General features: G+C 40.4%; 1 protein-coding gene across 1 annotated transcript in view; it reads right to left on the bottom strand.

The window, feature by feature from the left end:
• Nucleotides 1-6481: 6481 nt before the first annotated feature.
• Nucleotides 6482-18490, bottom strand: part of KCNH7 (potassium voltage-gated channel subfamily H member 7) — a 325788-nt gene continuing 313779 nt past the window's right edge. The window contains exons 14-15 of the mRNA XM_063318289.1: nucleotides 8104-8293; nucleotides 6482-7396 (exon numbers count right to left, since the gene is read on the bottom strand). Of these exons, the coding sequence (XP_063174359.1) occupies nucleotides 7130-7396; nucleotides 8104-8293 (457 nt within the window). The 3' untranslated portion in view covers nucleotides 6482-7129. The remainder of the gene's footprint in view (nucleotides 7397-8103; nucleotides 8294-18490) is intronic.

The following is an 18490-nucleotide window of genomic DNA, read 5'->3' as shown; positions in this document are numbered from 1 at the left end:
GCTACCGTTCTCACAATTCTTAGTTACAAATGTTCCTGTTTCTCCTCTTACATGTAATGCTGCCTTAGTGACTAAGGCAACTTTTAGCAATAGGTGTACCCCCAGTGAAAAGTGAGATGGTTTAGCAGGGTCCATACTGTATGCCTATTTACATTTTTTGATGAGATTGTAAGGATTAAATAGTGAATGCTGCGAATCATCCAACATAATTTAAGAATGCGGGTGAAGACTTGGGGAGAAGGAAAAAGGGATAGAGCTAAAAGTGGGTGAATAGTGAAGGGTGCAAATGGAAGACTGCTTGACCTAAAGTTTGGTGTATAAGGTGGTGTGATTACATGAAGTCCCATCCCTTCCCTGCACTTTGGGAGTTTTTCTGATGGCAAGCCCAGACTTTTGTCACTGGGGGATGGTATTTGCCAGTCCCTCCTCCTCTCACCTCGGTGTCTCTGCACCACCTGCCACACTGTTCATTATAATCAAGATTTGGTGAATAAATTACAGTGCTTAGGTTTAATCCTAAATTGGGATCACTTGTACACTGTAGTGATGAGGTTCACTCAGCACGTAAGCCAGAACTAAAACCATATTTTCTGTTAGGGTGATACAAACTTTGTCAGTCTCCTTTGCTCTTATGGGCCATTTAAAGGTCGAAACTTTACAACCCTATTCGGACATTTTAAGTACTCTAGGGATAATGTTTAAAGTAGGGATATTTCTTTCAAACGTATTCTGAATGGCTGCTGTTGGTGTTGCAGGAGAATTGCACAGGCAATCTATGTCCCTTAGATACTGTGTGGATTGTAACTCCCACCATCCCTGACAGTAGACATGCTTGCTGGGGCTGATCACAATTGGGCTCCTAATTTTTCTTGGATTCCTAATGCACCTCAGATGCCACACATTGTTTCCCAAACTAACCCTTCTATAAGTACATACATTTTAAATCGATGTTCAAGAAACTGATCATCCTGATGCTAAGGTAAAGGTAAAGGTTTCCCTTGACATTAAGTCCAGTCGTGTCCAACTCTAGGGGGCGGTGCTCATCTCCGTTTCACAGCTGAAGAGCCGGCGTTTGTCCGTAGACACTTCCGTGGTCATGTGGCCGGCGTGACTAAACGGAACGCCGAAGCGGTACCTATTAATCTCACATTTGCATGTTTTCGAACTGCTAGGTTGGCAGGAGCTGGGACTAGCAATGGGAGCTCACCTCGTCACGCAGCTTCGAACCGCCGACCTTCCGATCGGCAAGCTCAGCGGTTTAACCCGCAGCGCCACCGCGTTCCTCATCCCGATGCTACTGAGCTGCGATTCCAAGCATCCTTTACCATAGGCCATGCGGATTGGATGTTATAATTCAGCAACATCTGGAAGGCCCCAGATAACATATTCCATTTTAAAGAATAACATTTAAAGCATAACATGCTGTATTAACACAGTAGCTTGTGATAAGAAGGCCAACTATCTCTACATAAGACCATGTTGGGTTGTTAATCTTCAACCTGGAGCTTTCACCTTTACTGGTACATACAGTAAAGGGTTGCTGGTAGCAGCAAAGTTAGGCTATTTGCTTAATGTTTTACCCAACTAAATATCATAGCTTAGTGAGACAAGTGGATGCGTGTAAAGAACCAAAGAGAGGTGGAAATCAGGTTTGTTTTTGGATACCTTAGTCAATCACAGGCTGCAGCAGAAATCACAAGAAGTGGAGACAAAACACCAGACTAGACACATGGTCAAACAACACTAAGGAACTACAGGACCACACCAGGACAAAGCAAAGTAAGAGAGTTGTTTCCAGCAACCTGCCTCAAGGTTTAAATACTCCAGGCAGCCAACCTCTATCCTGCCAAGACTTAGGCCTTCTGAGACATCCTGGCACGCCTGCATTATGCAGCCTCCTGACCTTGTATTCTGAGTCAGTGTTCTTCCCATAGCAGGGTGGTCTAATTTCCAGATGAGGATCTGGGTAACTTGGTCCAAGCTGCAGAGTGCCTGAGGTAGAAGGCTCTGGCAAGGCAGGATTTGGTCCCATGGTGTCAGGGCTGCTGCAGCTCAAAACCTCTGGGGTGTCTGCTTCCCAGTTTTCTCCATGTTTGAAGATTTGTCTTCATTCAGGGGTATGGTAATTCTCTGCAAAGTCCTATCCACAATGTTTCATTTCCATCTGACGTAGAGCAAAAGCTAAGTTCTGTTCACCAGATAGAGAAGGAAGGCTGATACTAACTCTAAGGAAGGAACAGATGAGGAAAGCCTGCAGCAGCAATCTCTGTGGAGGCACCGTTAAAAGGCTGCTGAATAGTTTTGAGTTGCAAACACAGCTTTGAAGAAGTATAAATTAAAGGTCCTCATAAAGGTAGAATATTCCCTGGTAAGTCAAATTGGGGAGGGCTTAAAAGCAACAAGTAGAATAAAGAATCCCATTGTTTATAGGATGCATCCATTCACTTTGTGACAATGATCTAGATTTTGTTATGACTCAATAGTGTCACATAAAGCATCTGGTAAAGGCCTGAACAGCTTCAATTAATTTTACTTCCCAAAAAAGCTTCTTCTAGACCACCTCTTTTATACAATGGCACATTTGGAAAAAATTAGTCAGCTGTCTTATTCCACCACTAGGTCATTATGAAGGTAAGTTCAGCTTACTTTTCTAAGTTAAAACACTTCTAAGTTGTTGGCGAGACTCATGAAATCAGCAATGGAATATTTTGATTTGTTGACAAAGCAACAACCTAATTCCTCAATTTCATTTCTTCCATAATTGTATAATACTAGGAATTAGGCTGGAAAAAAAAAGAGGAACGAAGGATTTGCCTAACTACTTCTAACCAGTGGGCCAAGGTGATCTCTCCATCAATTCTCTCTGCAGTGAGCTGTGAACATGTGCTGAAACCCAAGAGCATAATTAGCAGATCAGAAGAAACTAGACTGAGTATTGATTTTATTTGGAGTTCTGTATGTGTGATTCCTGCCCTCCCTTATTTTTGCTTGTATTCCTCTTTTCCCAGGAATACTTTTTACATCCAACAAATGCTTTCGCTGGTTTAATAGCAATTTTTTCATGACTACCTTCCCAGTGTGTGGAATTGCATGATTGCATAGCTATCCTTGTTTTCATGGACTGGAACAAGGTTTGTAAAGTCCTTCCTGCTTTAGCCCTTGCTATTTTTCCCAGAACTGAGCTGGAAAGAGAAATCCTTTTGAAGAGCTAAGAGGTAGCCAAGGGGACAGGGGAAGGGGCTGTTGAAGGTTCATCCTGACTAGTGGCAGTCTATCATACTTATCTTTATGGGAAAACCTCTAGGGGGGATCTGCCTGGGAAGTTTATGTTACTTCCCACTCCTAATTTGTAACAAGTGGTACTGGAGAATACACACAGCAGTACATTTATTAAGGCTGTGGTTGGTTTGTTGGTTACCTGCACCATTTTCTGTCTGGTGGAAAATTCCAAGTCAGCAAGTCAAGCAGCTCTGATGATATAATTGCAAACACTAGTTGTAGGTTGCTATCAAGCTCTTTATTAGCTTGCCTTGGAATAATTGTTGGGGCTGCTTCTACAGGCTAGGCCAAAGTGTTATGAAAAAGGGGAGAGGAACAGAAGCATAGAGTTAAGGAATGTGGGCCTTTTTTCAGGTAGAAAGCTCCAAAAATTTCTTTTTTCTAAATAGAAGCCATGGAAAACCACAATGAAATGGGAAGGCCATGGCTCAATATAAGCTGGAATTGCTGGGGGGGGGGGTATTGGGGATGAAGCCTTGGAAAACCACTGTCAATCATTTGATACTACATGTGGCCTTTGAGGTGATGTGTCAGGAGGTGGAGCCAGGTCCCTGGCTTTCACTTCAATTAAAAATTATATTAATAGAGTTGATGTGACTACTTGGCACATGTTTAAAAAAAATCTGTTTTAGATCACAGCAAGCCACAATTTGGTGGCAATCTTTTGCTGCACTTTAGAGAGCTCATGTAAATCTTTGGGATCTTTCAAAGGCTTTCTATGTCCTCATTTGAGCTAAGTGGGCTACCCCTTGACTCAATATGAGATTGCTTCTTATGTTCCTCCCACCAAATAGGCACAGGGCTATGTACATGTGCCTTGATGACATCAGAAAGTCCTGGATCTGAATCTTCTCAGATACTCACCTGTGGCTCTGCATGAGACTGGCAACAAACCATTCATGAAGAAGAAAAAGCCTAGACAAGGTAGATGTGGTAGGAGTATGTGTGAGATAGAGACCTAGGGCAGCACCACTCATGAAAGCAATAGGGATCTAATACTGGAAAGGGGCATGGAAAAAAGAATGCAGAGGAAGCAATGGGAAGACTACCAATTGCTCCCATGTTTCTACACAGTCACACCATTTGATAGCACCTTGATTCTCTAGTGGGTCATGCATATGATAGCTTTACCCCTTGCTAATGCTGTTTGAAAGAGACAGGCAGATTCTTGTGGTGATGCAGGTGAAGTGGTACATTTGTATGTATTGATTTAAAGTTCCAGAATACAATTTGCAGATCAACTTACTTTTGAAGAGTGTAAACAAAAGGCCTACTTGTCAGGCTCCTTTGAAAATCTAAACTGATTTGTGGCTTTAGTCCTGGGGAACGCGTACAACCAGCTTTGACGGGCAATTCTTTAGTGATTACAAAAGCATCATCCATCTCATCCATCTGTGAAATTGAGAGCAACAATGTGAAGTATGATGCCAATTTTATGAAGCAGTCTTTCATAAGTCTCAAGACTGGACTTCAGATGCTGTGGCACATTTATATGTGTCTAAGTAATCACAGAAGAACAGTGTGGAGAATGTCATCACTTTATGGTGACATTTCCATCACACAGTGAATCTTTTAAACTCTCCCAAGTTGAGCAAAATGTTGCCTTTAACTAGATATAACAGAATTCAAAGAGTTTGCAGTGACAAATATTCCTTGTAAACATGAAAGAGAAAATCCATGCTGCCTCTGCTGCTAATAACAACAAAATCTACAGCAATAATAATGGTACCACTCTCTCATTTTCTGTAATTTGTTGTTTTTTATGTTTTTTTTATTGTTGTGAGCCATCCAGAGTTGGGTGGCATCCAAACTGAATATATTCATTCTATAAATCCTCACAAAAGCCCAACTGACACAGTATGGGTAAACTTGGTTAACTTGCTGAGTTTTAACCTTGATTAGGTTGCTGAGGCTTAGCATGTTGAATAGTTTGGTTTCTGGAACTGAACCCAGCAATTCCCTGGATTAATTCAGTAACCTAGGTCAACATGTTGTGTGAATTCACCCAGCATCCATTTCATCCAATGGATTTCATTTAAAATGCTCCAGCATTAGTCCATAGAAAAGTTGGGAAAAGCTGCTCATATAAAGGATAATTGTTTGATGCTTACCTTGCCTTCATTAGTTGACCTAAGGAAATCAGCTGACTTGCTTCATTTCTGAACTACCACCTCAAAGTTTTTAAGTTTAGAAAACCATGTGACAATTTTCTGTTAGATAAAGACTCAAGTCCCTTCTAAAAGAAACACAACTTTTTGAGCAGTTTATTTTAATAAAATTAAATCTTAACTATCTACAAAGCATTCTATGTATGTACTACATACTGTATTGAAGTCCACAATTATGGATTCTCAAGCAGTGCAGTTTGAGAGTCCCTCTTCCCTCAAGAACTGCAATGTTTCTGTATAAATCTAGGAAATCTCTGGTTAGGATGTAAACGTTCCAATACAAATTTAGATTCCGATAGCCGACCTCTCTAGAAAGGAGGCAGTACAGGCTTAACAAAAGTCTGTTCCTCCTACCATCAGTGTCCGCATACTCTGCCTTTGCAGGATCCTTTGTAACACACATTGTCCAGAGAGCTGGCTGGCTAGAGATTTATTCATTTATTCATTTACAATTATGCATATGCTGCCTCCTCTCAGAATTCCAGGAGAAATACAGCAGATACATCTGGATTTTCTGGTTTCTGTAATGACCCAGATTGCTGTGTGTGCATAATGTGTACTTAGTGGGCACTGCACCCATGCAAAAATTGATCAAGCCCATCAATTCAATGTTACCTATTCAAAGAATTATAGACACGAGAAATGTCATATGAAAAGATTCTATAGTGTGCTTAATTCGGAATGACCTCAAGCTTGCAGCTCTGTTTGTTGAGGGCTAGAGGGTAAAAAGAGAGATTTCAAAGGATTACACTGAAAAGTAACTATTTTTAGTACTCAGCTTTTAAAAAATTGCTTCCATTCAACTGAAAAAAAGACAAAGTCTTCTAGTTTATGTAGAAATTATGTTTATTGCATTGTTTGTGTTTGAGGGTCTTGACAGCTAGCTGCCTTTGAGCGTGGCAACTTATAGCAATGATGAAATTTTAGTAAAGAAAAATAAATTAGAACATTAAATGATTCAACTATTGTAAACTGAAGTCACAAATGTTGCTTTCCATTATGCAGCCCAGTTACAGTTTCCAACCTTTTATAGTTTTCCAAAATGTATTTGTGTTTTGCTAATTGGGTTTTACATGAATGATGTCCAGACTACAAAGTTTCTGTAGAAAATCTATGTTTTTCTTATGTTCAAAGCCAAAGAATGTTGCTTAGACTGTAAAATGCTCAATGCCATAAGGGTAATTGTATTGTTTTCCAAAAAGATGAACTAGAAGAAAAAATTGTTTGAAGGTAGAATAGTTCAAGAAAAGCAAGTCATTTTTGTTTTGAGCCATTATCACCTCTTTCTGAAGGCATGTCCGCAATAAAATAGGATTTCATTGAAAACAGTAAATAGGAACCTCCATGCAACAGAACCATAATCATTTCCAAGCATGCAGGTGCTTTTTAAAAAATTAAAAAATAGAAGGTGCCTTGAGAATGCTGGCAGTTTTATATTTGCAACATACTGTTTGTTTATATATGTATATATGTATATATTTATATATTTACATTGTTACTGATTAACTTTCCTTACAAGCTTCAAAGATAGGAAAATATACAGTACTTTTGCATATAATGGTATATCCTTGTAGCCCCTGAGTCAAGTATTGAGATTTTGATAAGAAAAGAAAAAGAGAAAAAGAAAAAACCCCAGACATTAAAAGCACTTACATTTTAGATGATGTAAGAATGCAAAAGGGTCATTTCCCAGGAAGACCAGGATCAGAGACATGCCTATGAAGACCCAACATTCCTGTCGTGCTTAGGGGAGAATCAGGCAAGGAGGGGTGCCTAGTTGGGTGGAGGTAAGTCTTACGGTGTGGTGGGGTTTGCTGTAAAGATAGGTTGTGCTCCTGTTCCAAAAGGGAGGCCAGGTTATCTTCCGAGGCCATGTGAAGATGCTCTCCACTTGAGAGGGATTCTTTGGATTTCCATTTCAATTTTTCAAGATCCAAGAATTTGGGACTCTGAGAAAACACAACCAAAAGGTGCCCCTGTGGTATTTGTCAGGATTGCCATAAAAAGCAGTTCAGAACATTAAAAAAAAAAGTTAACAGTATAACACTGATGATTTGTTTAAAAAACAGCAGTACTGAAATAAGATATAGATGTTAATAAAGATGCTTTACATGTTAAGGAATCCACTGTATTTCTGAACAACTGAAATACATCATTGCAATCCAAATAATACCTAAGACATTTAGGTTGACCTCGTCCCCCCTGCAGCTTTTAGAATGCAAATGACCAGGACAACTTCAGCTGCCTCCTTTGAAGCTGAACAAAGAGCTCCTTCTCCCAGATTACCTGGAGGCGAGCTAAGCAGAGGAGCAGGGATCAGGCCTCACAGAGTTCAGCATTCGATGGTCCCAGAGCATGAATTCAAACCATTGCATGAAGAGAAGGTCCTGATATCTGCTAATCAAAGTGGCCGTCACTTTGCAGGTACTATTTCTTTTACGACCAAGTGATGACTCTTGCCTTCAAGCCCAGCTTCTGCACCTCCTGGAGGAATTTGCCAATGGGGGAAACAGGCTCCTAGACTACAGAGGTCTCTGGGCTAATCCAGTTGGGCTCCTTTTCTCATATGGATGTGTATGAAAAACGCCCTCTTTCCCACAAAAGGATAAGTCTTTAAATTATGTAAAACCACTGACATGCTTTCTGAAACACTTACCTGTGAAGGACTGAAGCTTCGATCTGTTTTAATTGATGCAATGGGATGAAGTCGTCGCAGTATCCGGACAGCTGGCTTCTGATAATCTGCACTTGCCATCACCATGCTATAAGCAGGTGGGATGAGAGCTGACTGTCTCTGCAACAGCTGTAAGATGGTTTGAATGTCAGCTGTCATTTGGGATTCAAGCCTGGAAAACAACAAGACATGACCAGTCTATCAGAATGGTATATACAGTCCACCTTCCCTCAAGCTCTCAGAGCAGAGACATATGGATGGTATGCATTATGTCATGCCCCTGTGCATACGGTTTTACATGACTTCCTCTTTCCCAGGGGTGGGGGGAATTTCTCCATTTTTACACCGCATATATACTGTGTGGTGGTTTCAGTTACATTAACCACCAGGAGGCATTATGGGACTGGTTTCATCCTATTGGGACTCATCAGTTGTAGGTAGCAAGAATGGTTTGAACTGCATAGAATGACATCTGGCTAACTACATCTGATGAGTCCTAAATAGGACAGAACTGGTCCCATAGTGCCTGCTAGTGGTCAATATAAAAGATATAATTAAAGACTTGTCATAATTTGAATAGACCTAATAGTATTTAGAGGAACAAAAGAGAAAACTCATTTTTTATAAGGGACATAAAGATGATGTGTGGAAATGAAAGTTCATAGCACAGCCAGCCCTGATATTAACCACCATAAGATTCCGAGATTTCATGTAGCCTCTGACAGGTTAAAATAGACCTATGGAAGTATTTTCAAACTATAGCCACACAAAGTAACTCTTTAAAGTGATATTGGCATTGCATGACTTAGCCTATTAAGCTCACTAAGAAGAATCAGAAAATGATATGGCTTGGTTTTCTAAAAATAAGCTGAAAAAAATAGGATCAGAACTAGTGCTTCAAGTTCTTGCCAGGAGCTTTTTAGCAACAAAAAAACTAAATTGGCATAAGAAATAATAATAGTGGTTAGAAAGAAACTCTACCATATGTTTTTGGCAGAGTGAAGAAATGGAAGCTTTATGAATTTCTGAAAAAGAAATGCTCCTAAATATATTTCCCCGAAGGATGGTTTTCAAGGAAAACATGCTAAACTGTTCAGCTTTATTTTAAGTTCCAGTGTTTGTTCTGATTACAGTTGATATGTGAAAAATTGCTTCCTTTAAGTAACCATTGGGATCTAGTAGTGGGAAAATGAACAGAGATGAGCTATTTATTTGGGCTTATCATCCTTGCTTTTCTCAAGTCCCTCTGGCATTTCCTCTTCAGGAGCTGTGGGACAAGATACAAACATGCTAGAGAATTCCCTGGCATGATGTGAACAGCAGTCTGAATTTTCATGTGAGTTTAGAAAGTTGCCTCTATAACTGAGCCTTGCAATTTATCACACGAGCCATCAACTTGGATTGCAGCTGTTCTCTGGCACAGATGCCTCTGAGACATCTCCTGCTTGAGACAGTTTCACTGGGAAAATCAGAAATCTTCTACAAAGTATATCTTGTGCCCCTGAGCTCTGGTTTCCTCTCACCTAAATGTGTTTCTAACTGGTGAGTGAGATTCAAAATGCAGATGGTTAAGGCCACCAAATAGTTACACTGATCCATTTCAAGAACCCAAACTCTTTCATCTATACAGGTATTCCTCACTTAAAAACCATAATTGGGACTGGCAACTCAGCCACTAAGCGATGTGGTCGTTAAGTGAAACATCACATGACCGCCCCCAACTTAACATCAGTTCTGCTTTGGTCGTTAAGCAAATCCTCCGTGGTTATTAAACACAGTATCATGTGACCACAACTTGTGACCTCCTGCCAGCTTCCCCTCTGACTTTGCTTGTCAGAAGCCAGATGTGAAAGTCGCAAATGGTGATCATGTGACTGTGGGGATGCTGCAACCATTGTAAATACAAGGACCGGTCATAAACCTACTTTTTCAGTGCTGTCCTAAGTTCGAATGGTCGCTAAACAGGGCAATCGTTAACTGAGGGCTACTTGTAAATTAAACTTTTATCACAATCTTTACCTAACTCATTACCATCATCTGCAATTTGTTGATGGAGGTCCCCATAAATACAATGTATTACACAACACATAGCAAATATAAGAACTTACACTATGATTTCTAAGGTGGCCTAAATGCTTATAAACACTGCAGATTGGCAGAGGCACGAGAAGGGGGAAGTTAGAAATCAAAAAACTTCTTTAACTTTTATTTTTGTTTATTTTGTTGTTCCTTTAAAAAAAAAATTCTTAACAACAAGTAACAATACAGTGGAGACCTCAGTATTAAGCATTAAGCTTAAGATAGAAACCTTTATTACATAACAAATAACGTATTTTGCAGCTGTTTATCACTGCCACATTCAGCTTTAGATTGAAAATGTAAACAACTGTATGCTTATTAATATTAACATTTTAAAAATCATAGTTAATATTTACATAAACTTTTTTTCTTTAAAGGTTTAAGTTATCTAAACATCAGAGTGTTAATGATCTCCAGTCAACACTGTATAAATGCCACTGTACCCAAAGAATATATTACTTGTGTTTTATAAAAATTCAATAAAACAATATAAAGGGGGAAAAACCCAAATTTTATTAAAAGGCATTAGCTTTGGGGAGCCACAGCTCACTCCAACAGATGCATTAAAAGGCATAAGCTTCAACAGATGCATCTGATGGCATCAGCTGCCCCTCCCAAAAGCTTTAATAAAACACCTCAGTCGGAAAAGGTGCTACTAGACCCCTTTTGAAGTTTTGGCTATTGTAGACTAACACAACTCTCTTCCTGCAATCTGGAGAAAAGTGAGGAGGTTTCTTCCCTCCCTGCAGCAGGAGAAAAAGAGAAATAATTGAAGAGAAAACCAAGAAGCACAGGGGGAAAAACAAAGGAGTTTTCTCCTTCTGGATCTGCCCAGCCAGGATTTCTCTCTGCAGAAATGGGAGGCAGAAGCAGGAGAAGTTCCCATTGGCTGCAAATGGGCCAGTGGAGACAGCGGCTGGCAGAACCCGCGGGGGCCGTGGCCAGAGGAGCCATGCATCAGCCTGGCAATGCAGATTGTGGAAGGCAGCAGAGGCGGGAAGCGTGGCTCAGGCCTGGGTGGAACCCAGCAAGGGAGGAGCAGCACCAGAGCCTGGCCAGTTTAATCAGCGCTCTCCTTTCAGACTGCAACTACTGCCAAGGCACTTCTGAGAGAGGCGCCAGCACAGCCACCGAAAGGGAAGGTGTTCCACAGCTGGAGCCCCAGCCTGAGTGGTGAGATGTGGGTTGTTACCGATCTGTGGTCTGGCTTCACCATTTACTCTATGGCACTGTTAAAAGGGGTTTCTATGAAGCTGCTTATTAGTAGTAGTAGTAGTAAAATTAGTTTACCATGGACAACCAAGAGGTGGCTTTTCTTGTGTTTGGGTTTCAGGGAAAAGGAAGGAGATGGAGCCAGCCGAGCCCCCGAGCTGGGCGGAGGCACAACCATGATGCCAGTTGATTTGAAGTAAGGTGCTTCGATTTGGGAAGAGGCCACGTCAGGTTTTTGGGAAAACCTGCTCTCAAATTCAGGACAACCTTTAGTTTAAGAGTAGGGCTGCCTTTGTGTTCACTGAGGGTTACCAGATGTCTGGCAAAAAGAGGACATCTCCTTTTTGTCCTCATGTCTCTTGTCCTGCAGGCCTAGCCTTAAAATCACATATTGTCTGGCTTTCTGTGCATCTCTAGCTGAGCAGCTTTTCCCTGCAGTGCAGTGCTTCCCTAATGAGTGCTACCTGCAAGTTAACAAGCTCCGCTCTGTGACTTAATCAACTGATTAGTTCCCTGCAGCCCCCTAGCCTGAAATTGATAAGGCCTTGATCAGTTATGCGTGTCTGCTAACCAGCTCTAGCACATTCCTGCCATTAAAAGACCAATCTTTCTGATGCTGGAACAAGTAATTGTCATGGTTCCTGTTCCAATGTTTCTGAAACATGGCAACAAGTTCCCATGCCATGCTGGTGCTGACATGTGTTGTTGTCCAGGAGGGGGCTGCTACTGTTCACTTGTACCAGGCAGTGAGCTGGATGCTGCGAGTACGAAGGAACGTGTGTTTGGGCTAACTTGACTGGTCAAGGACGTTACCTGAAGACTGCCAGCAACTGTTACGAACACCTGCAAGGGAATGGAATTGTGCTGACATTGGGGTGTGTGTGTGTTGGGATTGCTTGTGGTTTAATTGGGAGAAATCCCGCATTTTTAGTATTCTCAGCTTTGCCTGTGATCCTGCATACTATTCATCATTAAATTAGATTTCCAAAGAAGTCTTGTGTGAGTCTGATTGTTGATTTGGATAGGCAGTTATTACAGTAATTTCATATACGTGGAGGTCTAAGTACATTTTTGTTTTTTGAAATGTTTCACTGTAATTTTTTGTGGTGGATGCCAGGAAAGTTAAACAGTTAGTGTGTCCTCCTTTCCCCAAATTTGTCCTCCTTTGCCTGCTCAGATACCTGGTAACCCTATGTTCACCAGATATTTGTAAGGTAAGGCAGCTGCAGTTGGGACCCATCTTAGCCCACAGTTGTGGTATACATGAAGACCAGATAATAATCAATGACACATTAACAACTCCAAGTGGGTGTACTAGAGATGAGAACAAATGAAATCTAGGGATGGTTTCAAACAAATCGTTTGCAGCATACCAACAGCTTCAAAGCTCAGTAGGTGGATCCTACATTGACAGGTCTCTCTCACATGCTAAAACTTGGAGATGTCACCGGCCATCACAGTAGGATGTTAAGAGCAAATAACTTCTTCCTTTGGGAAGTGTTGTGGCTGGCTCTCTCTTCGTTAGCTTTCCAGGGAGTCCTACAATATTTCTGTCTTCTGTTTGCCTTTGTTCTTAGTCTTCTTCCTGCTGTTGTGTTTAATGCAATCACCAATCTGCTTTTTAACACTCTTTTAGTAGTTATATTTGATTGACTGTCTCATATATGTCTGTTAAATTGTTGGAACCTGCCTTAGAAGGTTTGTTGTCAACAGATTGGATAATTTCAATAAAATATTGTACAGTATCTTTGTTTAGAAATCTAAGCAGTGTGTGTCCATCTGTGTTGATCTATCAATCAGCCTGGAGGCACAAGTCTAAATCTTAAGATGAACCCCTCACTGCTAATGATTACTGGAAGCCAGTGTAAAATTATTAATCAATGGGCAGCTGGGATCTCTGCATGCACTGCATTACCCGGTGCTTGCTGTAACATATGTTATAATGCGGTATTCTATTTTCTCTGGAAATTAGGCCACTGTTATTCAGGCTTTATTGGCTCATAGACTGCAAGGCAAGTAACTTGCCCTTATATTAGCTTTAAATTGCTTGTTAAAATGTAGAACAAATATACCCAGGGGCACTTAGTGACTAATATGGACTGAATTTGTCAATTCAGGATTAAATTGCCCATTTGTCAGGACAAAAGTGATGACAGTAATGGAATACTAGGGTTATTATTATTATTATTATTATTATTATTATTATTATTATTTTGAAAAAGGGTACAGGCCTGAATAAAAGCCAATTTGCAATTAGATGCAGCTTTGCCTGCTTGCCAGTTCCTTTTGCTCCTTTGTGCAAAGTTTGTTTTGGTTGTTCACAGAGGTGTGGCCCTGGAAGCCATTTTGGAGCAGTGCTAAAGGGCCGTGCAACAGGCTGCCTCCTGTTTGATACCCCTTTGGGACTCTTTGAATTTGGGGAGGCAAGTATGATTTTAAGTTTCTTAGTAACTGAACTCCTTAATTCATGGTTGAAGTCTATAGGAATCTATCCTATTAATCAGTTGATACCAAACCAGTCATTTCAGTTAAAAAAAAATCTGGGCTATGTCCAGAGAGGGCAGAAGATTTCCCTGCCCTCTCCACCCATCTACAGCCTACTCTCTAGGGTCTCCCAATTTTAGGGCTAGTAGATTAGGGCACCAAAAATCTGGATGACCATGAGAGGGCAGCAAAGCAAGTTGTATCTCTTTATTACCTTCTGAAGTTTTGCAGCCCTATGCTGGTAGCCTGTCCTAACAGTCAGGAATCACGCTGAGACGAGGAATAGATCTCTAGTGTTTATTGCTGCTACATAAGACAGAAAATCCTAACAAACTGAAGAAGCGTGGGAAAACCCAGACAGATAAACCCCAAAGGTCAAGGCGGGTCTGATCTGTGTCTCTTTGAATGGCTGCTTAATTCCTCAGTACTACGCATGCATCTTCCCCCCTGGATAGAGGCCCCCTCCTGCTCGCCATCAGTACTCATGACATAGCCTCACCCAATCCCCAGAGCAGATTAGGAGGGGATACACAATAAAGGAACAAAGGTTTCTTTATTTAGAGTTCGATCCTGTACTGACGTGCAAAATGTTCCATGCACAAATAAATCTGCACCAGGACAGCTAGTGCTGGGTGGTCCATGCCCAAATTAAATCATGTGTGTTCCAGATGTTTTATACTGGACACGGCATAGACTTGCTGATCAAGAGAGTGGGAAGGTGATTTCTGTAAGAAGGCTTGCTTTTAGTATTACACCTGAGCCTCCAGCCAAAGGAATGAGAAAGGGAAGACCAGCCCAATTTTGGGCAGTTAGTGCCAAGGTCTGACTAAACTTGACAACAATTGCCTGGTGGCATGTCTCTTGCCCATCAATTAGCATTCCAAGTGAGAAGGAGTTCTCCAGGCAGGTGATGTGGGGACACTCCATCACTCACACCTGGATACTGACTCATCTTCCTTGAGATTAACCTCTCGAGGATCCCTTAGTTTATTCTCCAGACCACTGACAGTAAGTAACCTGCCCACTCCCTGATGTGGCCAGTGGGTGAGGACTGAGTGCTGTCCCTAAGACACCAACTCACCCTGTCACATTCTGAGCTAGTTACTCACTCACTGGAGCAAATGATACTGAAATGGGTCTGTGGTTCACATCACTTGAGAGATGCACACTGAAGACGACTCCAGCCGGCTCACCAGTTGGCTGTCTCTTTCGTTCTCCGAGTTCCAAGTGGCTCATCGGCTGATTGTGTCTTTCAGTCCATGAGCAACACCACAGAGACAGACTGACACTGGAAGAGACTCCAGGTAGGTTTGAGTCCCTGCACCATCTGAGTTGCAGCGGGATTCATCCGCCATCCTTCCCATGGCTTTCCACTCCCTCTCAGCTTCAGTACTGTGGTCCGTCTACCTTCATGTATGGCCAGTGATAATATTGCTGGGGCCCAGTTCCTGATTAATCTTGGTGAAACAGAGTGTGGTGGCTTTGAGACCTCATGGGTACACAGTACACATATACAGCATGAAGGTGATGCTTTTGCCAGCATCAGACCACACAGCCCAGAATGAAGAAGAAGGGGACTATTCTTTCTTTCCCATTCATTATTCCATTGCCTTACTGCTTGGGGTATGGTACTGCTGTTTTTTGTAAAAAAAAAATGAAATAAAATGCTGTGAGGAAGCCAGACTTCATGTGGGTGTTTGATGTGCCTTCAAAAACAATAGGTAGCAGAAAGTGGATGAAACATCAAAGGTGTGTCTTTGTGCATGCAGCCACACTCAGGTGGATTTGTGCATTTAGTTCACACTCAGGTATGCAACTATGCAAAAAGTACTAGTACATCTTAGTTTGGCTAATCTGCCACTTAGAGCACATTTACAAATCAGAGACCACTTCCTGCTTCAATCTCCATGCTCTGTTGCATGCAGCCAGTCAGCTGATCACAGCCTATTTGCTGCCTCAGTTCCCCTTCCCCATGTGCTCTATCTGTCAGCTGGTATACAAGCCTGGATCAGTGTCTGAACACTCTATCACTGAGGGGTAAAAGTGACAATACAATTACCAACATGAATGCTAAGATTCAGAAAACTGACCATAGTGGACAGATCTTGAGTGCAGTTACTGTCTTTAAGTCCACATGTACTTTGTTAAATGGAATTGATCTTACACAAACACTAAAAAGAAGCACAAAGAGGAAATATGATATGATCGTCTAAAATGATGACCATCTGATGGATATCCACTCATCCTGAGTTTCTTAGTATGCAAAGCTTTTTACTGACAATGTTCAGTAAAAATCAGAACATTCTTGGACAGTAAGTTGGTATGTTGGTATTATGGCATGGGGTACTAAAATAATTCAGGCGGTAAAGAAATACTTAATTTTTGGATTAAAAGTGTTAGTACTAAATTTAGTTTAAAAGGGCTTTAAAAATGGAGCGGATTGGAAGACATAAATAAATGTAGCTACGAATATTTTATTCACTGAAAAATATGAATTCACAGCTTTAAAAGATTAAAATATGAGGGGTTGTTTTTAGATTGGGGGATCCCCACATTTTTAAATATTTATTTAGTGGTCCTCAACAGCAGAAACATTGGCCTATACATATGCAAATGTGACCTTAAGAGCATAGTTTGGATAAGGTCCTTCCATTCAGAATGGTGATGGCATTACTATGCAAGCCTTTGATTTTCATTGCATTTTTTGTTTATAAGTAAAAATGTGTTAAGCTAATTGTTACTCCTTCCCAAAGAGAGACTATGATTTTTTTCTATTTAAAACAAAACTACTTTTTCTATTGACTTGTCAAACAAATGTAATTACATTTTTTTCCTGTTAGAATTTGTTGTAGCAAATAAAGTGGTACAAATAGTTTTAAAATAAACCTTTCCCTTGCCATCTAATGCATGCAATTAATATGAATTTTGATAATTATTGGAATGTTATTTCAAAATCTTGCTCTATTGAACCATTTCAGATTTGTTTTAACAGTGCGAATGACATTTAGAGTTGGGGTTTTTTTTCACAGACCAGTGATGGGTTTTTACTGAGGTTTTAGAGCAAATAATTCATTAATTCATTTCAGCTGACAACAGTTTTCCCTAATGAAATGGTTGCCCATTAATTTAAATATTCTAAATGTTTGCCCAGCAACTCAGCCCTTTTGAATCAACATTCAGATTCAAACATTATTTCATGAAATTAAGCAGATAAAGTTTCATTGTGGTTTACAATCTAACACTGCAGTGCAATCAGCTATCTTATTTGTCCTGAAGAATTATATAATCATTTCAGCTTCCAGATTTTTTCTACCAAAGACTAGAAGTAATCTCATCTGCAGACCACCTTAATGAATAAAGACTCTTCCACCTCTAAACTAATTTAAATGCTTTTTCAGCATTAATACAACATGGCAGCTGTTCCAAGAATTCTGGTTGTGAAACAGAGGTCTTAGACAGTGACTCAAATAATGCAGGGAAAGTAGCCTCAAACTCTACTTCTGACTCCTAATAATTTAGCCGGATGATACCTACTGTTCAGGGTTTTAAGAATAGTAGCTAAAGGAGGTTATTACAAAGATAAAGGAGTCAATCCATTCAAGCAGGGGTGGGTAAAAAAAAAAGTTGAGATAGAGGTCACAACCCCAATGACTGAAGGCTGAAGGTTCAATTGTGTGGTTGCAACCACCATCTTGCCTTTTTGACCCTGCTGCTAGTACAAATACAAAAGCTTGAGAATAATCTTTGTATACTACCTTATACACTCACAGAACAAAATTTCATTGAAATCCAGTGTATGTACATCTAAACCAGTGTTTCTCAATTTTGGCAGTTTTAAGATGTGTGGACGTCAACTCCCAGAATTCCCCAGCCAGCATGAATTCTGGGAGTTGATGTCTACACATCTTAAAGTTGCCATGATTGAGAAACACTGATCTAAATAAACTCATAAAATGCAAGCAAATGAATATACAGTTTGAAAGCAGAAGAGATATTTAGAAACTTTAATGTTATGCTTAATAAGGGACAATCTTTTTAATAAGGGAATTCATTTATGTGTTGATTTATTGTAGACACTAAAAATCTTTAGCGTTTTGGATCACATATTAATTCTATGCCACCTAAAAAGGAAGAATCACAGCAGACAATCCTCATTACCAACTAATGGCAACCTGCAGGGAATCTTACCAATTTGATTAAATGCTTTTAAGCCAGTGACACACCATGCTTTCCCAGAGGATGGGATAAGTGGATGCTTTTCTATTATTTCTTGGAATGTTGCTAGCTAGAACATTTGTTTCCTTGGGGATGAATAAAAGAAATACTTAGGAGACACAATATTACTTGTTTACCTAAAACCTGGACTGCCACTGTTGGTTCAGACAAATTATTTTACCTGGATAAAAGCTAATACATTGGCAAAGGAACATCCTTTGGTGGCATTGCCCTTCTTGTTAGCCTGAGCCTAACATTGAAAGGTGAAAAATAAATCTGAATGGCTTTTTTCCTAGTGATTAGTATAAGGATTGAAAAGCTTTCCCCTCTTTTAATAATTAGCATTTATATCCCACCCATCCACCCCACAACCGGAACT

This window comes from Candoia aspera, chromosome 1 (assembly GCF_035149785.1).
Source record: "Candoia aspera isolate rCanAsp1 chromosome 1, rCanAsp1.hap2, whole genome shotgun sequence".
Lineage (NCBI taxonomy): Eukaryota > Metazoa > Chordata > Lepidosauria > Squamata > Boidae > Candoia > Candoia aspera.
This window is presented reverse-complemented; position numbering and strand designations above follow the sequence as displayed.